Source organism: Nomia melanderi, chromosome 1, assembly GCF_051020985.1.
Source record: "Nomia melanderi isolate GNS246 chromosome 1, iyNomMela1, whole genome shotgun sequence".
In the NCBI taxonomy this organism is placed as follows: Eukaryota; Metazoa; Arthropoda; class Insecta; order Hymenoptera; family Halictidae; genus Nomia; species Nomia melanderi.
This window is the reverse complement of record NC_134999.1, coordinates 1,507,895-1,533,590: the sequence shown is the minus strand read 5'-3', so window position 1 is coordinate 1,533,590 and position 25,696 is coordinate 1,507,895. Positions and strand designations below refer to the sequence as shown.

General features: G+C 37.3%; 1 protein-coding gene across 6 annotated transcripts in view; it reads right to left on the bottom strand.

Annotated features, from left to right (window-relative positions):
• Positions 1-12,668: 12,668 nt before the first annotated feature.
• The window catches only part of LOC116433303 (sphingomyelin phosphodiesterase), a 100,765-nt gene continuing 87,737 nt past the window's right edge, over positions 12,669-25,696 (bottom strand). For 2 of the 6 annotated variants that reach the window (XM_031991376.2, XM_076370734.1), the window contains exons 9-11: positions 24,397-24,581; positions 23,443-23,628; positions 19,868-20,386 (exon numbers count right to left, since the gene is read on the bottom strand). In XM_031991376.2, coding sequence (XP_031847236.1) covers positions 20,290-20,386; positions 23,443-23,628; positions 24,397-24,581 — 468 coding nt within the window. In that variant the 3' untranslated portion in view covers positions 19,868-20,289. The other 4 variants (XM_031991558.2, XM_031991301.2, XM_031991643.2 and 1 more) reach the window with 4 other exon arrangements.

The window sequence follows — 25,696 nt, the reverse complement described above, 5'->3', positions numbered from 1 at the left end:
CATCGTGGTAGGGGGCCGCGCGGGATCCGTGCCAGTCGCTTCACCATCCAGGGTCAGCAAATGTGCGCCCTGGCAGCCGGCGAGCCCTACGAACACCTGGGCGTTCCCACCGGGTTTCAGGTTCGCCAAACTTCACTGCTGGTGATCGACGAGCTGGTCCAGGATCTGCAGGCCGTCGACCGCTCCCTCTTGGCCCCGTGGCAGAAGGAGCAGCCTTTATACTGCCACGCCTCGACTTCTGCCTGCGGGGAGCCCACGTGGAGAAGCGTCCCCTTATTGAAGTCGACAAACAGCTTCGACGTATGGCCAAATCCTGCTCTGTTTCGAAACGGAACCTCTCATCGGCCTTTAACGAATCCGTTAAGGGTCTAGCTATAATTGTGTGGAGGGTTCGGAGAAGTTAAACCGAAGACGATTGGTGAAGTACGGCCCTCAACACAGTTTGCCAGAGGTCGGTGTCGCGGAGGTTCCTGGTGACGTCGAACGCGGGTGAAGAAAAAGTGAGACCTCCTAAACTCTCCCCGGAAAATATATATTCCTCTAAAGAAGGACAGAAAGATAGGAGAGTAGGAGAAAAACGAGAAAGGGAGAAACGATTCAAAAGACAGAGAAGAAAAACGAGGAAGAGAGGAAAGATCCAAAAGACAGAGAAGAAGAAGAAGGGTGATGGTGAACAGACAAGTAAACAAGAGTGTCGTAAGAACGGTGAAAGTTTCCAGACCTGCAAGGGCCTGCCCCTCGAACTGGGCAGTTCCGTGCGAGGCCTGGGAAACCTTCGGAAAATTCGAGGGCCCGCGCGGGTCTGGTCGCCAAATGTGCGATGACACGAAACAGACTCGCGCGGAAGGACAGCGTTAACGGGAAAAGAATAGCGAGGAAATCCAGTGGCGTAAGGCAGCTTTTCGGCCGCCACATTACCCCCCTGCCAGTAATTGACTTAATTACGAAAACAAAAAAAAGGAATATGGAACGCACGCAGTGTGGTACTTATTGCTAAATGCGATTACCCATGGTTAGGGTGTTATCGCGATCGCTGGTACACTACAATTAAACATAATTTGCTCTAGGTACCCGTTTCGCACTACGCCCGGTACAATATGGCGTTCGTAGAGCGTCACTCGCTTGTGACTTATCGGAGGCCCGCCTGGAAACGTTCCGGAAAACGCACACGCCTGCCAGAACGGGTAACGCGCTGTGTGTGCGGTATAATGAGGGGCACGCTTGCTGTAGTCGCTGGTGGATCGGAAGGTTGTGTATCTTCTTGGCCAGAACCGTTTTCTGCCAAAACGTACGCGGGCTTTAACCTGTCTATGGTTACTGTGATGTGTTTGTCTTTAATGTTAAGCACGAAGGTTTTCGGGCCTCGATGTACTACCGCATACGGGCCTTCGTATGACGGCTGTAAAATTGGTTTAGTTGCATCGGTCCGCACGAAAACATGTGAACTTGTGTTTAAATCTTTGAAAACGAAGGTGCGTTTCGCGGTATGGTGCGTACCATCTCTCGGGCCCATTTTGGCAAAATGACTGCGGAGGTTGTTTACAAAATCCCTGTCATTTTCTCCCCTCTCTAATGGGCACGTGGTCAAAAATTCGCCGGGCAATCGTACCGTTTCGCCGTATACTAATTCGGTCGACGTTGCCCGCAAATCGTCTTTCCACGCGGCTCGGATCCCGAGCAAGACCGACGGAAGAATTTCTGTCCATCGATTTGTCTCGTGGCAACGGATAGCGGCTTTGAGTTGCCTGTGGAACCTTTCTACCATTCCGTTGGCCGAAGGGTGGTATGCTGTTGTGCGCAAATGTTTTGTGCCGGTTAGTTGATTAAGTGCGGCAAATATTTTAGCTTCGAATTGTCTTCCCTGATCTGTAGTAATCCGTAGCGGAACACCGAAGCGTGCTATCCAACCGTCATAAAACGTTCGAGCTACGGTTGAGGCCTCCTGATCTGCCATGGGAAACGCCTCAGGCCAACGCGTGAATCTGTCTACGCACGTGAGGCAATACCTGAACCCTTCGGAAATTGGTAGAATCACAATGTCTATATGGATGTTTTCGAACCTCGCAGTAGGTGGAACAAAAGGGCTCAGCTCGGATGCTACGTGCCGTGTGACTTTTGTTTTCTGACATTGAATGCAACACCGCGTCCACCGGCGTACATCCTTTTTAATCGACGGCCAAACATAACGTTGAGTCATGAGGTTGACCGTCGCATTGATGCCTGGATGGGCTAATCCGTGCGTAACGGTGAACGCGGTGTGCCTAAACGGAGGAGTGAGGAAGGGCCTTGCTGCGTTTGTCGAAACGTCGCAAAACACTTCCGTAGTCGAGCCAGGTAATCTGATTTTGCGTAATTGTAGACCCGATTCCGCGTACAGAAACCGCTGGATTTCGGGATCGTGGGCCTGTGACTGCGCTAATTCTTCGTAATCCAGCGGTGTCTGTACGGTCTCAATCCTCGACAACGCATCGGCAACGACATTATCTTTTCCGGATACATGCCGGATATCTGTTGTGAATTGTGCTATGAAATCGAGGTGCCTGAATTGTCTTGGGGAACATTTGTCTAGCTTTTGTTTAAACGCAAATGTGATTGGTTTATGGTCGGTAAAAATGGCAAAGGTTCTACCCTCGACCATGTGTCTAAAATGTTTTATGCTCAGGTATATGGCAAGTAGCTCGCGGTCGTATGCGCCGTATTTATGCTCTGCTGAAGTTAACTTTTTTGAAAAAAACGCTAATGGTTGCCAGTCGTTGCCGATGCGCTGTTGCAGGACGGCCCCGACCGTGTAATCGGAGGCGTCGCAGGTAAGCGCTAACGGTGCGTTGGGTTTGGGATGTGATAATAATGTAGCCGCCGCTAAATCGTTTTTGCAGGTGTCAAATGCCTGCCGCGCTTCTACCGTCCAGGGTACCGGTGTTTTACCCATTATATTACCCGCGAGCAGGTCGTTTAAAGGGGCCTGGCTCTGCGCAGCGTTAGGGATGAATCGACGGTAAAAATTCAACATCCCCAAAAACTGCCGCAGATCCTTGGCCGTCTTTGAAAGTGGGAACGCTCTGATTGCCTCCACCTTACCGGGTAGAGGTTGTGTCCCGTCTTCCGAAACCCGATACCCTAGGAATTCTACCGCGTCCTTACCAAAATTGCATTTCGCGGGGTTTATAACGATACTGTGATCTCTAAGCCGCTCAAACAACATTTGTAAATGCTGGAGGTGTTGTTCCCGTGATTCTGATGCGACGAGAATGTCGTCGATATACGCGTAGCAAAAGTCGTATCCGCGAAGAACCTCGTCTATAAACCGCTGAAACGATTGAGCGGCGTTACGTAATCCGAAGGCCATGAACGGGAATTCGAATAGGCCGAACGGCGTTGTGATTGCCGTTTTCGCAATGTCTTCGGGGGTGACCGGGATCTGATGGTACGCACGCATTAAATCGATGGTCGAAAATACGCTCTTACCCTGGAGATTTTGCGCAAAATCTTCGATATGCCGCACAGGGTAACGGTCCGGAATGGATCTCGCATTTAGTGCCCTGTAATCGCCGCAGGGCCTCCATGCGTCTTCTCCTTTCTTCGGGACCATGTGTAGCGGGGAGGACCAGCAACTCCTGGACGGACGCGCGATGCCCATCCTCATCATGAGCTCGAACTCCTTTTTAGCTGCTTCAAGCCTGTCCGGAGCCAGCCTACGTGGTCGACTGGAAACAGGTGGTCCGGTAGTCGTCCTGATGTGGTGTACCGTCGTGTGCTTGACGACGGCCGGCATTCCCCCAGGTCGAGTGATCTCCGGGAACCTGACGAGGAGCTCGTGGTAGACCGATCCTCCCGCCACCGTCTTGACGGAAGGTGCTTCGCTGCTGACTGGCCGGCCTCGCGTAGACAGAGAGGTCGTGGGGTCGATCAGTCGATGGTTGCGGATGTCTACCATCAGATTGAAGTGGGCCAAAAAATCCACTCCAATGATGGGTTTTGTGACCTCCGCTACCACGAACCTCCACGTGAATTCTCGACGCAAGCCGAGGTTCAGGGTGAGCGTTACCATGCCGTATGTAGCAATGGTCGTTCCGTTCGCCGCGGTCAGCTCGTATGTCGACTTTTCTCGCGGTCCGCGCAAGAATCGCCGCGGAAAAACGCAAAGGTCGGCTCCCGTGTCGACCAGGAATCGCGTCTTGGTCCTGACATCCGTGACAAACAGACGGCGTGACGCTGTTTTGGAATCGTTGGCCGTCATCAACGATTTCCCTGGTCGTTTCCCTGGGTCGACCAGTTGCAGGGCAGCTCGCATCGCCGCGCGTTCGTGCCGAACCGCCAGTGGTACCAGCATTTTCCCTGGTAATCTCGTCCCTCGTCGCTCCGCTCCACGGATCGTGAGGACGAACGCCATCGCCGACGAGAGACGGATCTGGGGCGCCGTTGCCACCCTCGGCGTGGGGGCCGCTCCTCCGCTCTGAATTCATGCCGGATAGCCGATATATCCTGCCGGAGCGATAGCGCAAGTTGGGCCATCTTTACGTTGAGCAACGACTCAAGGCTCTGGTCGGTTGGTGTGGGACCGGCGCCGTATGCGGGGGGTACGCTGTGAGTTGCGGCCTCGGCTACGTGGGACCGCGGGGCCAGCGTCTTTGCTACCGCGTCCGCCAGTTCGGCCACCTTGTCCAGCTCGGTGTCCCGTTGCGTCGCCAGGATGCCTTGCAGGTTGATCGGTAACCGACCTAGCCACAGCGTCCGCAATATGTTATCCGCTATGGAATTTCCCGCTAACTCTCGCAGGTGCCGCAGGAACTGCGACGGCTTACGGTCCCCGATTTCTTCCAGTTCCAGTAAGCGTCGCGTCTTTTGCTCTTGCGACGAGCTTAACCGCCGGATAAGTTCAGCTTTCAATTTTTGATACGGTTCTGCCGCCGGTGGATTCATTATAATATCGCGCACTTCCGCGGCATAACGCGAGTTTAATGCGCCGAGGACGTACCCGAACTTCGTCCTCTCCGTCGTTACCCCGGAGGCCTCGAAACTGCGCTCGGTCATCGCGAACCACATCTCCGGGTCTGACGGACAGAATTCCGGTACCCGAACCGCGACGCGGTCCACGGTCGCTGAAACACCCGTGGACATATTTGGTCCGTTTGTATTTGGATCCGTCATCCTTAAAGTACGATGATCGCTTTGGTTCATACGCGTGATAAAGCGGGAAATCGAACGTCAATTACTTCACGAACTCGAGTTGAATATCGCGCACACCGAATCACGTCGGGGTCACCAATTTGTGGAGCGTTCGGAGAAGTTAAACCGAAGACGATTGGTGAAGTACGGCCCTCAACACAGTTTGCCAGAGGTCGGTGTCGCGGAGGTTCCTGGTGACGTCGAACGCGGGTGAAGAAAAAGTGAGACCTCCTAAACTCTCCCCGGAAAATATATATTCCTCTAAAGAAGGACAGAAAGATAGGAGAGTAGGAGAAAAACGAGAAAGGGAGAAACGATTCAAAAGACAGAGAAGAAAAACGAGGAAGAGAGGAAAGATCCAAAAGACAGAGAAGAAGAAGAAGGGTGATGGTGAACAGACAAGTAAACAAGAGTGTCGTAAGAACGGTGAAAGTTTCCAGACCTGCAAGGGCCTGCCCCTCGAACTGGGCAGTTCCGTGCGAGGCCTGGGAAACCTTCGGAAAATTCGAGGGCCCGCGCGGGTCTGGTCGCCAAATGTGCGATGACACGAAACAGACTCGCGCGGAAGGACAGCGTTAACGGGAAAAGAATAGCGAGGAAATCCAGTGGCGTAAGGCAGCTTTTCGGCCGCCACAATTGAATAATTGGGTATGAATTTCCTGAAGTAACCGGTCAGTCCCAAAAAGCTTTGTACCTGTTTGACAGTGGTCGGCGTGGGAAATTTAGCTACGGCTTCGGTCTTATGTTCGGAGGGTTTTATGGTTCTATTTTCCATTATATATCCTAAGAATTCTACCTTTGCTTGTAAAAACCGACATTTTGCCCAATTGATTATTAAACCGTTCTCGCTGGCGGTGCGTAACACCTTTTGTAGCTTTGCTATTCCTGTTTCAATATCTATAGATGGGATTATCAGGTCATCTAAATAAATTAGAACTGTTTTGCTGTCTATCAAGTCTCGGAATACTGCATTTACATATTTCTGAAACACGGATGGTGAGTTACACAGACTAAATGGCACTTTTAGAAACTCGAGATGACCATCGGGAACTATGATTGCGGTATATTTCCGGTTTTCTTTTCTTATAGGGACGTGGAAAAACTTATTTTTTAGGTTTAACGTACTAAATACCATCGCATCCTGCAAAGAATCTACTTGATCGTCTATTAATGGAAGCGGATAACGATCCCGGAATATTTTTCTATTTAGTTGACGATAATCTACGCAAAGTCTTGATGAACCGTCCTTATTTCACTAACACCACGAGACTCGCGAAATCAGAATTTGATGGTTGAATTATACTATCGGGTAACATTCGGATACATTCTCGTATGTGCTCGTTTACTTCTTCCCGTTCCGACAACGATAAGCGCCTCGCTCGCTGATAGACCGGTTTCTTCTCTTTCAGAATAATGTTCATTTCTATTCCGACGTCGGGAATCTTATTGGCAGTATAATTTTCTATAAGAGACACTATGTATTGTTTCATTTCTTTATTATTTATGTGTGACACGTCTATTTCGTTTGTTTTGTCATGATTTTCCATTTGGAATACATGTGGGAGATCATTATCTAGGGTATTGGCTCCGCAAATACTAATATTTCCGTGTTTTATAGTTAATTCGACTGTATTTAGGAAATCTGTTCCTAATATATGATTATATCTCATAAGAGAGTCCGAAACTAGATGAATTTTGATTGGATATATTTTGCCGTCAATGTGGATGGTCGTATCGAATTCTCCCAGCGTGGAATTTGTGCAGGATCCGATGCCGCTAAAACGAATCTGGTTTGGCCGTACAACAAACTGCACACCTAATCGGGCATAAGCGTCGGAACGCATTAGAGTCACATCACTACCCGTATCGATTAACGCGTTTATATCCTTATTATTAATTGATACCAACTGTTACGTTGTAACAACATGTTTCGGATGTTATGTTTGGTTCCCGGCGAGATGCAAGCTATGTTGGGAAGCATCATTGTTCGAGGAGACCGTTAGACAGAAATTATACTTTCCGAAGTAAAGACATGTATCACCTTGACAATTTTGGGATTTTCCATTTTTTTTTTCAGGTAGATCACGGGATTACAGGCCATCCCTTATTACTGTTTACCTTAACCGATACCTGAGATAAAAGACCATTGAAGTCCCGCTAGGAATATTTTTTCGACACTCATCAGTTCTTGTAAATTCATCGAGCAGTAAGCATCAAACAAACGCTCGTGCAACAACACTGTACCAAAATACTAAGTTTAATATTAAATTTTATTTTTAAAATTAAGTATGGACTGATTTGCACCAACCCCAAATATTCGAGTGCCATTAATTTGCCGCTCGAAGCGTACATATTATCTTTGAAATCTGAAGTTTAAAAAACATTGTGCGCGCTGACCACTAACTTTACATATTTCTCCCGGTCACCCCGTGGTTCCTGTCTCTCTTCCATGACCGCTACTTCCGTTTTTGGACAATGCAGAGAGATGTGTCAATATTCCCTGCAGTTAAAGCACTTTGTTCCCCCGTCCTTGATCGGGCAATCGGCTGCTCGGTGTTCCCTGCGTCCGCAATTACAGTACCTGATGTTGGGCCTTGTCTCCACGCTGCCTCCTCTCCTTCCGGTACCCTGGTAGGTACCGTGTCTAGCAGGTCCCTCCGTGTACCTCTTCGTATTTTCTCTTATCCGACCTGTGTCCATCCTTCGCTAGGGAATCACCCTCTCGAATGCGAAAAACAGGGTCAATTTTGACGTGAATCCCTGTATTCTCGCCTGGTTTTGTAAGATCGGATCCACAATTCCCTCGATTACGCCTTCCAAGAATTCCTCCTCGTCCATGGGTACCTGATTTGCCAGTATTAGCTTGTCGTGGTAATAGTCATCGAACTGCTCGTTTCCTATCCAGCGCCGCTTCTCAAATTCTCTTCGTCGTAGCGTTTTATTCGGTTGGGAACTAAACATACGGTGCATCTCCTCTAGCAGCATGTCTACCGGCGTTATGATGTATTCCGGCCTAGAATGGAACCATTTCAACGCCTTCCCCTTTAGTCGGGAGCAAAGAAGTATCCTGATTTCGTTCTCCGTCAGCTGATACGATTTTCTCATCAGTTGCAGTTGTCGTTCCCATTGTCCGAACAGTATCGCGTCCCCATCAGAATGACTCATGACGTCGGCCACCATCGCAACACTGGTTCCTTGCCGCATCGCCGATGTTGCGGTGGCCGATTCTACGGGGGGACTATCACCCACCTCATTTTTCGGTGAATATTCGGACGTGCTCATCTTCCGTACCTGTTTAAGCAACTCAATCTCGCGACGAGCCAGCTCTAATTTTTTTTCGAGCGAGCTCCGCTTCCTTCCGTGCCCATGTTAGTACCCGTTGACCAGCATCGTCCTGCACTTTTACTGCTTGCGGGCTTGTATCACCTTCTTCTGGTTCTTCAGTCTCCTTCAGACACAAACCTTTCGGGTCAGCGATTAGCAATCGCGCAACCAGTTCTGCTTTGGTGCTCACGGAATTCTGCCCTAGCATTTTTAATTTCTCCTTGAGTTGGCACACACTGAGCACGCTGTAGTCTCCTGAATTCATGTTTAAAGTCCCCTCTTCTCGCTGTTCTCACTTACATCACTGACTCTCACCACGTACTTCGTACACACGATCCCGGCTGAGCCCCCAATTTGTAGAATTTTGTAGTAATTTTGAGGTTTGTATAAGAGGTGTAGTGGGCAAAAACAGTAAAATTGCTATAGGAAAATAAAGAGTACGTTTATTGAGATACGGTTTAAAATACAAGATCTATTCTACGCGATGGTTCGGCTGTGACTGAGTGCAGCCAGCGATGGGACACTTAATTTATGGTCCACCATCGGGCTACGTGCTTTAAGCAATTCTTAAAGAAAACAGTCCCGTGTCGTGCCAGGCGCTCAACCGGATCTCCTATTACAAATTTGGAGAGATCGCCTTCTAGCACGACAGATTTATTTATTAAAAATCCCACGTGTTGCCGCGGTAGGGAATAAAAAAAAAGAAAAAGTATACTCACTGGGTAACAATAACAAAAATCTGAGAAACACTTTATTTCAATATAACTGGCTGACTCGCTAAAAAGAAAACACGCCGCTCGCTCAGGGTTACTCGCCAACTTCTTCAAGTTTTTCCTGTCCCCATCCTCGTTGTCTTTCCCTTTTCTTTCATCCTTTTTTACACTCAGTCACTCACTCACTCGTTACCCTGAGCCACGCAAAATTCCTAGGCAATAAACCCAGGTCACCCGAAAACACCCACTCTGTCCTCAACGCTCTTCATTCACACTCCACGTTTTCCCAAACCGTTTTGCAGGCATACGTCCTTATCCGTTCAGTGATTTACAACATCCACTCTGACTCATTCCAACTTTCACTCATCTGGGAAAAACCCTACATTATGGTGTTCTGCCACTAGTGGAGGCTCCGTGCAGAAGGGCTCGCCTATCGAGACCTCCGCCATTCTCCGATTCAGTTTCTGTATAGTGTATAGTAGTTCTTTCATCATTCCTCTGAGGTGGTTACGTATGGGGAGAGCGCGACGCACTAGTGAACGAGAATTCGCGGTCTCTCGATAACACCTCTGTTGAGCATCGCAGTTAGTTACAGCGAATGCTCTGGCTCAGTTTCAGATTAGTGATGCTGAGCCTGAATGAAATAATGAGATTTTCGATGAGTTGTAAGTGGATCGATGTTGATACGTTGAGTTGTGGAATTCTTCGTTAGAGATTCCGTTGATTCGTGTTGTTTGTGGAACTCTTCGGTAGATATTCCGTCGATGCGTTGTGTTGGTGGAACTCCTGGTTAGAGATTCCGTCGATGTGTTTTAGGTATGGAACTCTTAGTTAGAAATTCCGTGGAACTCTTGATTAGAAATTCGGCGTTTTGTGCTAAGTTCTACCCTTAAATAGGTTGCTGTAAGGGTAGCGTCGGGGGATGAGACACACGGATTGGTTGTCTCCTAGAGTTCTAAGTTTTGGATAGGGAGGAGGCCGTTTTTCCTGATTGGTGACAGTCACCGGAAAGTTGACCGCCTCCAAGTCCATCGGTCACCTGCAGGTATCAAGAGTACCTTCGCGTGACATCATGGAAATTCCGCGTGCCTCGACCGTAGCAGGTAAAAAACTGTATGAAGCGCCTTAACTTTAATAAAACATGCAAAGAGTAAATATCCAAAATGTAAAAATGCTAATCCTCGAACAGCTGAGGGTGGTTGTTGAAGGTTAATGGCTTCGTAAAGTTATTTGAGCTACGATCCCTTGAAAAATTTAGAGGACCATTGACGTAACGGTGTTTCAGTTTGTGACACCGCGCGTCAACAACCTCTTTTAATCGTGACGCGGAAGGAACTGCCCGAGTTCGGTATATGAATTGAAAACATGCGGTCGACAAAGGGTTGACTCGCGTTCGGGCGATGTAGCGTCTTGGGGAGGTTGAGTGTGACAGAGTGACGGTGTACTGTCAGTTGAGAACGGATAACTGAGAACTGAGAGCTCGTCCCGCCGGTCTTCCGGGTTATACCCTCCTGTCCTTAGGCAAGGACAGGAAGGAAGCCACGCGAACCCCAAAAGCGCGGGAGGAAAAGCGCGTGTGAAAAGGGCGCGAAAATCCCGGAGAAAGTGTCCGCGTGGCTGGCCGGAAAAACCCTGGCTGGAGAAAGTGTATTTCGGAAAATTCCAAAATAAATTGCCTCGCTACAGAGTAAAGAGATCACTTCCTTCGGCCGCTTCTTTGTTCTGGCAGTAGTCAACACTCGTCTCCAGATATTAGTAAGTTTACGAACGCTCGCAATTCACTCATTCCACCAGGTGTTAGTGGGTTTATTTCCGAGGTGAATAGGCAGCGGGGTCCAAGTTTGGTCAAATTGCGTCCTGCAACCTGACCACAGTATCGTCTGCCTATTTCCTAGAATCCTTATCCGGGGATAGAGGGATCATCTCCCAGTTAGTCAGTTTTTCTTTTAGTTTCTCTTTATCTACATAACTCTTTCTGAAGGGAGGGCTGGGTACCTTATGACTAGAAATAACGAGAGATTTGTGGGGACATTGCGGTTTTTGGTAACTGGAAAAAGCTACGAAGACTTGAAATACAGTTGTGCTATTTCTCCTAAGTTATTGGGTAGAATAATCCCCGAAGTTTGCACAGTCATACATGCTGCATTAAAGGAGGAGTACTCGAAGGTAAAATTATATACGAAATTGTAATACAAATTATATTTAAAAAATATATGTAAAACTAATTCCAAAATCTAAATTGTATTTATAAGTACATATTATAAAAATATGTATACATATTGTTGAAATGTTGAATTTAGCTGATGTTCGGATTATGTGGCATGTAAGTGGAAATTTGTGACAAGAATGGAGAAAAGGAGGGGAAGGAGGAGGACAAGCGGTGGTCATTGATCTAGGTTTATATTAGTATCTTCGATTAATTTATTTAACTTAGCATAATAAATCACATTGCTGATAATTTTTTCGACAATTATGGCCTCGTTATATACTCGTTTAACGAGCGCAAATTATGCATAATTTTTTTTACCAAAATTGCCGAACCCATTCTTAGCCTCCAGAGCTATATTAATGTAGCTCTTCAACGTTTTCATCGCTAGGTCCATGAAGTCGTCCGATTCTGTATTCCGTCTCCTTTTTTTTGCACCACTGTGCGGAGTTTCTGTGGGAATACATTCCGAGGAATCGGAGACGCTTGGCATGTCCTAAAAGAAACAATTTAAAATTATAGAAAAAAGCTAACTCAAATAAATCTATTAATTATAAAAAGTATAAACAGTTAACTTTAATTTTGTTTCATGTTACTACTAACTTATTTATTTAGTACTCCAGAAATGAAGAAGAGTGGAAAGGAGTTGCGGCTGAGTTTAAACAACTTTAATTTGATGAATATAGTTGTATAGTAATTTGTTTCAATATAGTGAAACTTTAAAATTGTATATAAAATGTATATGTATTGTATAATGTATGTATAATGTATTAAAATATAAAGATAAAAAGATAACCAAGACCTAACCAAAAGCTAAAAAGTCACCGGGGCAAGGGGACTCCCACTTAGAATGCTCGTGTCAATAGCTATAGATCAACAGTTGACGTTATTGGTCGAGCCACGTGATGAAGAAAGCAGACGGAATAAAATACGATGAAGTGAAATGTAACAAACATTAATGTCGAATTTGGTTTCTACGCAGAGTGGGTTTTTATGTTTACCGAATCCCGGGGACGTGGAGGCTCGGCTACTTTGTCTCCTGGAAGGACCGAGGTGGAGTCCGCAACCGATTCCCCTTGTTCTGTGTACTTTTAGATTTTAGCTTTTGTAATAGCGTACTTCATGCTGTTAAACGCTCGTGTAGCTATTTGCATTGAAAATTATACAGTTTATATTTTAACGACGAAAACACGGCGTGTAAAACGCTTGTGTAATCCAGGTTTAAATGATCGAAAATTTAAAACCATGGTCATACTTACCGAAACATATCTCGGAATGACAATCAATTTTTCGAGGTTTACTCGAATCCCGTCTCATTTGAGAATATCGATTCTTGTAGAAATCTTGAACATTTTTGGGAACCAGGTCCGATATTTTCAGGTTCTCGTATACTTCTGGTATTCATTTTCATTTTGTTATATAAGTAGTAATGCTTTCATTAATTTCTATTAAATAACATGAAGACAATATATGATATTGATGGGTATAATGTTTTTCACTATTTAATACAGTGTCTATACAAATTAGGTAACAAACTAACATGACTTTCTTGTAGATTATTTTATTACAAACCTACTTACATTGAATAGGATGGAGAAAATGTATACATAAATTAGTATAAATACTACGATACTGTTTCAAAGTTCTCAGTAAATAAAGATCAGTAGAAACTTACAAAATAACGACACTTCTGTGACCAAACATATTCGATTGTTTCTTTGTGGCTCAGGTAATTATCGTAAAATACGGAGAAAACCGGAAAAATGAATAAACAAAAAGAAGCACTAACAAAGAATTTTTTTCATTTTAATTAATAATTACTATTACGATATAAAGTTTACACCAAAACTATTTTTTTACCATGCTTTTATACGATTTATACTCATTAAACAAAAAGACTTTCAAGATGAAACAAAACCTCGAGCATAATGTTATTTATATAAGTTTCACTTATAGTAATACGTGTTTTATATGGTGTGGTACTCATTATTATAACTGTATTATATATAATTATATAATATTATTAATATAGAATATAATTATAATAATGAGTATATATATATATATATATATTGTCTAATGCGAGCCTTAAATAGACAAAAGCGCACACTTCAACAATAGCGATGAGAACCATAATAGTACATTGTTATAACTATATATTATAATATACACTATAATTACAATAATATACTAATGTGCAATTGAATCGATAAATTCAAAAAGGGCGTGATTACAAAATACTATTCAATTATCGGAAAACAGCATCAAAGGTAAGGAACATGGTATAATTAATCAGTTAATTGCATTTGTCGAGTATCCATATCATTTTAACACTAAAACTATCGGACGAGTCAAATTAACCCACTTTAGAATTTTTATTTTACAAGTGTTTAAATTATGAAGACGTTTCTCTGAAAGATTTTAAATTAAATTTGTGTATTTGTACAGAAATACAAAACTAGGAGACCCTTTGAATCTCAAGAAACATATTGTTCTAATTTTTATACAAAATTGGAAATAAATCAGTGCAACTGCTCGGTGGTTTTAGTGTTAAAACCGAAATTTGATGCGTTCGGCGAGTGTACTCGTCAGATGAAAAGAGAAATTAGTATTAGCTCTGAGAATGTGAAAGGAAACATAATTTTATTTGGTAGTAGGGTAATGGTATGGAACACCTGATTGTAAAATCTTATTAAAACGAGAGATATGCATTTTTTTCCTTTGAAATCTGCATCAAAACACGAAGAAATTAATATACATTCATACACTGATCACTAACAATGGAAAAATTTAAATGCCTTGAAACCACTGTAAAAAAATGTAAATAAAGTCAAACAGTAAATTGAAGAAATGGCTCCTAATACGAAACACTTATGTAATGAAGCGTTTCTTACGGTAACTAACACATCAAGCTATTTATTTCTCAAAGTATTGTGGTGTTCCACATTAGGAGTTGTTCCATATTAGGCGACGTTACTCAATATTTTATCTATATTATTAATAAAACTGCAGTGTTCAATGATCGTGTTATATTTGTATTAAAACATTTTTGAAGCGTTGTCAAGCAGAAGCAAAGTCTTCTACTATACTCATTATTGCTCGAGTTTAATTACGCATCTTGTGAGAAATTTTTAAAACTAAATTCAGCAGTTAATAAAACGAATATTTTTTTAAACATATGTTTTACTCATAAAACTGTTAAAAAACTTATTTCAAGTATGATGATAATTAACCGTTTAGAAGCCAACATATATTTAATCGTCATGTTACTTTCAACATTAATTTTTAGCAATCTTATATTGAGGCAGATTTGAATATCATTTAAATATGTAATATATTTTATCAATTTTTGTTACAATTACTTGTAATATCATGGTCACATAAGTTGTATCTAGTACGATTTTAATACTTCTCAAATGTTGTCGAATAAATTAATAAAATTCCATATTAAACTATAGTTAAATTAATCCTCATAGGGCTAATCGGGTACCTATATAGGTAAGTATGTAGTATCAATTTCTACATTTTTCTGTACAATTTGTTATGTATTTTTCAAACCTTATATAAAAATATTGTATATTAAAATTTGAACAATTGCAAATATTTTGGTGGCTCTTTGGTTACTGAATCAAAAAAAAAACCGAGAACCGTAAAGGATGAAAATTACAGAAATAAAAAGTTGAGGAGATAAACATTTCTTGTGTTAAATCGTACTATTAGCAGTAAAGCCTGATTAATAAACTCTTTTAAAGAAACTTTTATCCCCATATTTTTTAAACATAAATTACAGTTCGACGATTTTTTTTTTCTAGTATTTGACGGAACTAGAGATTTAAACTTTTTAGGATAGTAATGTTGAGAGATATTCGTAACAGTATTGTAGTATGTTACCCAATTTATTCACAGAATGGTATCATATTATTTATAAAGACTGCGAGTACGGTTTCACTTTATAAACTAATTAAATGATATCAAATAGAAACTAACGATTGGAAATAACGAGAGTGAAAAGGATATTAACATTATAAAAATTAGTTATATTATCTAAATTTGTATGGCTAAATCTGTGTATCATTGTAATAACTGTTACGTACAAGTTGAAAATAAAACCAGTATAATTTATATAGAATTTCCAGGAAATAAATTCAACATGTAATCGAATTGTGTATGTACAAAATAGTAAAATACAAGTCAAGTTGAGCATAGTCTTAATAAGATTTAATATCTGTTACTCGATCTAATGTTTGCACCATAATAACGTTGATTTTTCCCCGTTATCCTAATAGTTTGTATTTATTTAAAAAATTAGTACGTTGACGTAATATTCACAAAGCTGCTATTAATTAGTCAATAATTTTCAAATAAGTAATAAAATATGTAAATGTGCAATAAAAAATAAAATACGAACAATTAGGTGCAAGGTGTATAATGTATTTTGAAAATAAATAATGAAACTAAAGGGTTTACTTAATGTCACTTTTCTTTGAAGCTAACATCTTGTTTAGATATTTTAGCTCTATGGACATATTACTTACATATTATTTCATTATACAGAAATTCATACATACATACCGTACGTAACATACACGCATACATGCATATATACCATGTGCACATGCATACATATATTTGTTTCGTTTCTTGCAAAAATTTAGGCTGCAGTATCATTAAGTGCTTAATGTAGACAATATAAATAAATTAATGAAAATATGACATACATAAAAATACAATTTTAATGGCAGCAAACATCTACATGTCTACACATAAAACGGAACGTCTAAAACTTTAGTAAGAAATGCATGCAACGAAACTTTCTTTCACCAAAGACTTCTTGCATTACAATGAAGTTTTGTACCACATTTATCTGATCACAAAGAAGAAAGACATTTTAACCCTTTGCGTTCTGAATTATATCGTGTTTACTTTTTACCGTTATCTATCTGTCAAATACTTCAAAAGTGTTCAGATGTGATGTCCGTTAAGTATACATATGTATATATAGTGTTTACAATCGTAAAGATATGAATGGGTATAGTCGTTCTTTAACTTAAATTTCTTTTAAAATTCAACTCCTTGCACTGGGAAGTTTCTCACTAGAAGTATTTAACATTTTCTGACGAGGCGCAGACGATATTCCTTGAAACTAACTCGAAGGGAAATCACAAGCAATACTTTGAGGAATAAAGCTATTTTATTCCAATATTTCACGTATCAGGGTATTATACTAAGTTCAACATTAAATATCAGATTTTGATATTGTGACTGAGAGTCGCCTTCCGAGTGCAAAGGGTTAAGTATATTTGGTTTCACAGCTTCAGGACATAAAGGGTTAAGTATAATTCAATGTCATCCATTCTACAAAATTAAATTATGCTATACAAAATCTATCATTAATTAAATAATTCTGTAACTAAAATGTACATGTAACTTAAGTACATACTCATACATAATACATAATGCACCCACACTATCTTACGTTTTATACCATTGTGCATCTTGTATATTACTGCAGGTTTCAAACTGCAAAATAGGGCTGCCAACATGTTATCATTTTAATAAGTTAATCTTATAAATTATATTGATTTATTGTTTTATTTGCTTTCATTTATCCCAGACCTAATACATATTTGGGTAAATTATATGCAAATCGCGGTATTGCCATGAAGATAGACATCCTGTAAATAAAAAATAACGAAGATAATTATACATTGAAACTGAAGTACATTGTTACAAGTAACAATGAAATAATGTATTTTATCGTTAGTATTATAATATCTATATATTGCGAATAAACTTGTAATTACAATATTTCCCTCGTATACTTCTCTGGGCTGATAATACGATAACAGGGATCAATCGATACATATTATAGTATAACTCCGAAATTGTTATTCTTGTTAGACAAAATTTATGAGTTCTTAAAATTTGTCTCAGAGACAAGAACACAAATTTTTGATCTAAAGATGATTTTCTTTGTAGAAAATTGAGACACTAATTACAAAAAGGTTCAGGATTATAAGAAGAGGTCCAATGCGAATTTACCTTTCAATGATTTCACATTAAAAACTATTATGGTAAATAATGTTGAGTACAGATTCTTCCACTTACTTGGGTTCATTACAGTGGTCGTGAAAATAATGTTTCTTGATTAAAATATAATATTTAATATTAATATTTAAAATCATTTTTATGTTTCTTTTTTGTTTCTGTCAAGTAATTTTGTGGACATAGTATTGTAAAAGGAAAATAGTAGATTTAAAAATGTTTGTGGAAATGAATACATTGATGTATTTTAAGTATTATGTGTATTGTATCGTAAAGGCTTCTTAATTTATGCCAATCTTCAAGATTTAAACAATGTAAAGTTTATAACAATTAAAATTTTAAGGAAGTTTTAAAAGAAAACTTCAAAGAAAAGAAAATTAATGATTTTCTCGAGATTTTCTTGCGCGCTTCAGTTGTTATAATAATTTCGGAGCTATATAGCTATTTCTTCACCGAACTAAACTATTTTTCTCGTTAAGGCGTTTACAATGTTTATTTTTGTAAACAAGTATGTATCATTTTAGAAACGAGGATCCCTTTAACACAATTAATAAAAGTGTTGTATGCAAAAAATATTGCCTTGAAACAGTTGAGAATTGAACTCAAGTGACTTATGATAATTGTGTTACTTTACCTTCTTGTTAAATTTTGTATGTTTTAATGTTTTAGTTCTGAAGGTAATGTTAACAATGAATTTCGTTTTTCTTTTCCCTGCATTCTTTGGAACGAGTGTGACCATGTAATAAATTATTGTAAGTACACTTAGGGTTTCTTTATGCGATCTTTTTTCACGCGTTTGTTTCCACGTTTTATTTACTTTTATACGATACACTTAACACAGCTGTGAAAGTTATATAAAACAGTTTGACTTAATGCATTCTTATGCTTTAAATTAGCTTTTGTATAGTTTGCTTTTTTTTTAGCGCAAATTATCAATTTTTTAGTAAATCTGTTTTCACATGGTAGTTTTCCTTCTACATAATTGCATTTTTTGCGAATTTTTCTTTTATTTTACACAGCCTTTTTTGCACCGTTTTTTAAATTTTGTAAGGTCTGTCTTGCACAGTTTGTTTAATTCATACGGTCTTTTTGCGCGGTTTTTTAATTTTATTATACAAAATAAATTTCAATTAAAAACGTTATGATTTCGGTATACCTTCTCTTAAACACTTTTATCTCGTTCCGTCTCCGTTGTTTATTATTATATTCCTCTCGTTAACGGAAAAACTAAAACTAGGCTAGCTTAGTGTCAGTTAGCTCCATGGTACATTGGAAAAGTTAGCACGATTGAACTGATTGTTTCGGCAACAAATCGTTATTATCTCGGGGAAATATTGTATTTACAAACTTATTGTATGCATTTTTAAGAAATAATACTGTTTTAAAATTTGATAATTCTCTTTTAAAAATGATGATTTATTCACCATGAATAATATTATTATAAATATATTAGTTACATGTATATTTTATTAGGCAATCGTTTAGTTATTGATACTGATGTTCAAAACATAAATATATTAGTTTTTAACATCAGTACCAATAAATAAGCTACTGTCTAATAAAGTATACACCTATGTCATTAATTATTTTCAAAAGAGTTAGTTTCTACAGTTGTGTATTATATTACAATGATAAATTATTCGCTAGTTATATTCGTAAATTAATTGTGAAATATAAGATATAAAAAGATCTGTGTACTTACTATAAGGAAGATAAAATTATCGAAAATTGCTACCACCTTATTAGATTTTCCACCACCAATTATTTGAGTGTAGGATATTCCCTCCAGATGAAAGTGCAGTATTATGTGCTTTGAGGTGTTGATTTTAACAGCAACTAATAATTACTGTTATATAAATAACAATCCATTTGATATAATAATGTGTATGTGTAACTTTGTATTTAATATTTACCATATTGAAATAGAGTGAGCACAACGTAATTCAAAATTAGGATACATGTGAAAATTAATAAAAAGGCAAGAAAAACACGTATGGTTGCCATAACTGTAGAACTAAAGTCCGAATTATTTATGGAATTACTTAATAATTAGTGAAGGCAAAACAATGTTTGTAAATTGGGACATTAAAATAGTATCAAAAATCTGGGGAACATCGGGACATCGAATTAAAAATACGGGCAAATCTCGAAAAATCAGGACGTCTGTTCACCCTATACTGAAACTAAGGTGTAAACCAAATATAGAAGACATTGACAGTCCTGTTAAATTTTTGAACTTTCTTTTGTATTGGTATTCAAAAGCCAAATATAACAGTATGTTCGTAGTAATTATTAGAACGCAAAGTTCATTCTTACAGTTCATTACAAAATTAATTTACGCTTTAAGAAATAGTTTAAATATATTTTTAATAGTTTTACAAAAACGTAATACAAAATATTCAGCAAATCTGATCTTGAGAACTGTTCACACTATTGTAAAAAGGGGTCAAAATATCTCTGATAACATACATTCATGGATAAAGAATTAAAGGAAAATGAAATATTTTTTAATTTGTACGAAATTATAATATAAAGCTTTTGATATACAAAACACTTGCATTTCCAAATAATACAGTCCCTTGATTATATAAACTACTAATCATTTCGAAGATTGTTTTTATATCTACCTACCCAAAAATTCTCTCAGAAGTCTTTAAACAGTCTAGTTAGTTAGGTTAACAAATACTTTTAAAATTTAACACTATTTCTAATTACAAAAAGATCCTCTTTTATTATAATTTGACGTATCGTAAAATCGAATGCAATATAAAGACACGATATAAATGGGGAATCTATAAGATCCAAACATTTTTTAAATATTTGTAGTTCACATATCTAAAATCGATAAAACGATTTAAAATTCGAGATTTCGCAGAAGATATTGGAATATCTTATTGTAGACCTTAACATCGTACGTGATATGATAGTATCTCTAAAAAATAAATGTTAAGATTAAAGCATAATAAATTTGGGCAAATATAATAGTCGAATTTGTACTTTATTTAAAGAATCGCAGCATTTTGTATTGTTTGCATAAAATATCAACCGACATAAATTACTTCTTTGTTACTTGTATACAGAGTAGTTATTTATGTACATATATTAATTTTCTTTAGTTATTTATATACATTAAATTTAAAATTAATAATTTTAGAACTGTACTGTATCACAAAGAAATTGTACAATTTGATGACAATATCTTCTTAGCGCTCATTTGCAACATTATTTATGTATGAAATTTTGACTGTAATTGATAATACATTATAATAACTGATTTTGCAAACATTAAATTTGGTGACTTCATATATAATATAGCCACTGTCAGAGCAGTATTGAAACATGAATGATAAAAATTTTAATAATTGTAAAATTATTTCTTTTATGAAATAAAAAATAACGACAAGAACTGTTGTAATGAAATCAAGTATCTAAAACTTTGTTACAGTAAAAAAATTCTTTTTCAAAATTATTTCTTCATTGTTTGTATTTATAACGTTTCTGATAATTTAAAGAAAAAATCCTTAGATAATAGATGTAAGGTGTATATGGTTTCCTTGTTTATTTCTACATGAACTGTTAGATACATAGAAGTTTTTAAAAGACTAATTAACTTTAGTAAACTTACTAATTAACTTTGTATATTATTGTACAATATCAAACAATAAAATCATTGAATACTATGTAGTAACTTAAAAACAAAACCATATTAATTTTTTCTAAATTTTATAGGCTTTATGTGGAATGAAAGTCACAAATATTGCAGTGGCCACTAATTATTATATTTTGTGTAGTAAACAACTTTTTAATAAAAAAAAAAAAAACGATTTAAACTATCTATATAGAGGAATCCCCGTATGTAATATAAATAAAGCATCCTAGTACCATGCAGTGGTACTCTGTTGCTTAATTACGATGTCGAATGCTTTACAAGGAAATTTCTGAAACACAAATAACGTAAACATCTCTATAATAATTCAATCATTTCATACATAAATAGCACTTTGCAAGCATGCATTATCGCTGCCATGTGCAATTCAAAAAATTGTAACTAGGAAGAAAAGAATAATAATAAAGATATATTAATATAAAGACAAAAGCATTACAATATGCAGTGGTAGCTTTTTACAAAGGTGTTTAGTAATTAGCTTTGTAAATGCGATGCTTTTTTACATACTCGAAGTTAGTAGTGAAATTAAATTAATAGTTTATTTTATTAATAATAGTATCAGAGTAGCAGTATTATAGTAACAGTAGTATTCAAGTGATACCATCTTACAATTAGTACACTAATATTAAAGTAACAGTATTTTTATACGTAATAATAAAAAAATATGTTATATTATATTCAACGCATTAAATATGTTACATCCTAATACATCTAACGTTAAATAAGACATAAAGATAGCGTTTGTTGAAGGTTTTTACCTTCTTGCTATTTTTCTCCTATTAAACTGTTTTGTCCAATAAAATTTTGTCGCAACTTTGATAAAAAGTAGTCCTCGTAAGAATATTTTCGCAAGCGTATTTGTTTCTTCATTGGCCATCATCCACATAAAAATGATAAAAACACCTCCAAAGGTGAGACTATAAGTTAATTACTTAATATTTCTCATCCACTATAAAAGTGACTGTAGTACCTCTATTGAATGTTCAATGTACCGTACCGATAAGTTCAGTCTCCCACCATCGAAATTTTTCAGTACAAAATTGTAATATTAAATACTTTCAAAAATGGAATTATTTTAATATTTATTTGTTTAGATTTGCGTACGTATTAGTTGAATACAAATTGAGCACGAAACTAATAATACGCATTATGCATAAAAAAGTGAAGTGTTACTCTGTCCGAAATATATACAATGTTTTGCTCGCGTCTTGATTGCCGCGCCCATTAAAACAAACGTAATATTTCTTAATTTTCTTTATTTAGGTTTTCTAGTCAAATTTCAATTAATTTTCCTGTCAGTTTATATAAGAAATTATTATAGCTCTCTTGGATTTCCTACGATCAAACAGGTAGTAATCTTTTATGATATTTTAAATTATTATAGTACGGAGTTGCAAAAGAAGTTTAAAATTATTTAGGTCCAACCATTTCTAACTCTAGTTGTTTGTAAGATAATTCGACTAACGATGTTTCTCATCCTTATATATAAAGACCGTTTTTAGCACTAAACGTACCGCGCGTAACGTAACATTAAACCTAGCAGCGAAAAGCTGCAGGTTAAGCAATAAGAAAAATTAATAAAGGAGGAGGGGAATATTCGCGACTTGGGTTCGGCAGAGCAGCTAATGCAGGGTTGAATCTCAAAAAAAGTACTATTCCTTCTGCCCGATTAATAAATTTGTCAATTTTATGTCGATCCTTTCGTTTTTGTTTTCAGTAAGAAACATTTATCGTCTAAGTTGTTTACTTTTATTTTGTAATCAATTATTTCACTAGTTATCGTAGGGATAGGTACATATAAAGTGCCGGTACATTTAGTGTTAATATTTTCATGCGAATAATGGTCGATAAAGAAAATATTTACATGTTCAATATTTTTTTTAGAACTGCTCAGTAACAAAATTGCAGTAAAATTTGCGACTGCCACTTTGGTATGTTCCATTGTAAATATATCGACATAATACAGAGATCAGTCTGATACTTTCAAATATAATTACATATGATACAGTTAAGTAAAACGATTGTTATGCAATATAAGTAATAGATACAATATAGGATATTAGGGTGTTAGATATTTATATTGCAGTGTTTATAACGAAATTTTAAATTGTGTTATATACGCAGACGTAATTTGAGCTAACAGGTTTCTTAATTAGAAAATTATGCTAACAAGAGTACATACTTATATGGCACATATTATGTTATTATACATAACAGTTTGGTGCAAAACTTTTTAAACAGAGTCATATATAATATTCACATCAGTTTTGTTATTTTCGGTATTATTAGAATACAGGCTAATCCAGAAATCATGTACGTACGATAATGCTAATCCATTGTAAATCCAAACACGCCAGCCTGTCCTTGTTTCACTGTCAATCCTAGATTCCAGACTCTGACACAATGCTTTGCGATCGTGACTTCTACCACTTCGTAAATCACACAGTAGTCTTTTCCGACATTCATCATTGCACGCTGGCCTCACAGGAGAATTTTTATAGTAGTTCCTGAAAAATTAAATTAATATATATACTTACCTTGATTTGTTTTGGTTAAACTTTACTTCTGCACACCATTTCTTTAAAAACTGTTTTAATATACTTATATAAGAGGAATAAGGAGTAAATTTTAAATTTCAGTTTTAGCATATTACAAGATCATGAAAATCGGAACTACCTATACCATTACATATACATATTTGTTTATTTACTTTACATATGCATAATTTGGAAACCGATCAATTCCTAAATCCGAAACTTAAAATTTGATCTTTATTTATTAAGTACTATCGGCATATACATTTAGAACATTTTTAAAATATAGTATTTTCAAGTAAAGTTTAACCAAAATATTATCTACACAATTATTTAACCATAATATTATCTATAATATTATCTATATTATAAATATTAAAATATTAAGTAATATTTTTTTATCATGAAATGAAATGACAGTAATTGTGTGACATGTATTCAAAAATTCACAGTATAATTATTATAAAGCGATTTCTACATTAAAATACTCGAATGAACTTGATGATCGCTTGAATCGAAATAAATAAGATAAACCTTGAATTTCGAATGCTGAAGACCCATCATTATCTGTTATTATTCTCACGATTTAAATTGTGTATCAAATTCATGCATTCAAACAAGAATTTAATATTCTAAAGGTTTTCAAAGGTTGTTAGCTTAAAATTTTCTCTTAGATCTTTTTCTTAGAATCTTTACAGGAATGTAGGCGAGTAAATTTTATTATAGAAAATTTATACTTACTTGTAATAAAGATGAAAGAGTGACGGCTCGTTACTCATTTTATCTATTAAAGAGTCCCAGTCTCTAGGCAAAAGAGATGGCATTTGATACGCTTGTCGCGCACTATATAGTTTGTGCCACATTGGATAATCATATAAATTTGCTTCCTTCAGATTCATAACCCAGGTCTCGTGATCTACAACTAACTAATATAAAGTACTTAATTGTACACCGTTGAAAATGCAATTTCAGTCAATACTTATTATGTGAATTCATTTCATGTTATATTGTACTATAAAAAATTATAAATAGATAAATATTGAAAAAGGAATTCACAACTAGTACATATTACAATTACAAGTATCATACGAAATGCAACTAAAATATTTGAAAACATGCAAGTAAATAATATTAAAGTTTGTAGTAAATCAAACAAAACAATCAGGCAAAAGTTCATTCTGCACATTGTGAAACATGATTATAGTTGGAGGATAATTTTGTTTTTTTAATTAGAGCTACCAATTTAGTATTGCATGGCAGATTCACTAACGTTATGAATAATCTGTGGAGGAAAATTGCCTCGATTTTATCTTCCACTCAGAAATCTTATAGACCTTATTTAACAAAGCAATGAAAAGCTAAAAACGAAAAATACTTCAACCGCAATTTAAATACTTTCGACAAAGTAGTATAATAAACAGAAAACTGTAAATATAACCACTTTTTTAAAAATGTTATTGGGTCAGAGGTTTAAGACCATGGAATAAGTTCGAAAAAAATGAATGTTTGGAGTAACTTTACGATAGTATGTTGCTATGTTTCTTTTATGTTACGATTGCTCAAAATAACGTCCATTAGCGGCGATACACCATCGAAAATAACAAATCATGGAGCGTGTTATGTTTTAAATTACTTTTGACACAATAGCGGCACAAGTTATAATTATACGATACCAACAGCAACCCACCACTTTGGAAGATCCCAACAATTGTATAATTATAGTTTCTGTACTATTATCGCGTCTGAACTGAAAGACCATAGTGTTCCGTTGCGAAACAAGACAGTCACGATACGTGTAAACTCCACGTAAATTGCGAATAGATGTACGTGTTAAAACCATGGACTGTATATTTGATGATTTGGAGTTTTGTCTTATTGGGACCTTAGTCGCTAAGACTAAATATACAGGGGTCAAAATTATTAATGTAAAACTCTTTCTAGACCTTCTGGAGCCGTGTTGCTTACGGATTTCATAACTTCTTAAAGGCTCTACTTGCTGACAGAAAAAAGTGGAAGCGTTGCAACGCCTTCCAGAAATATT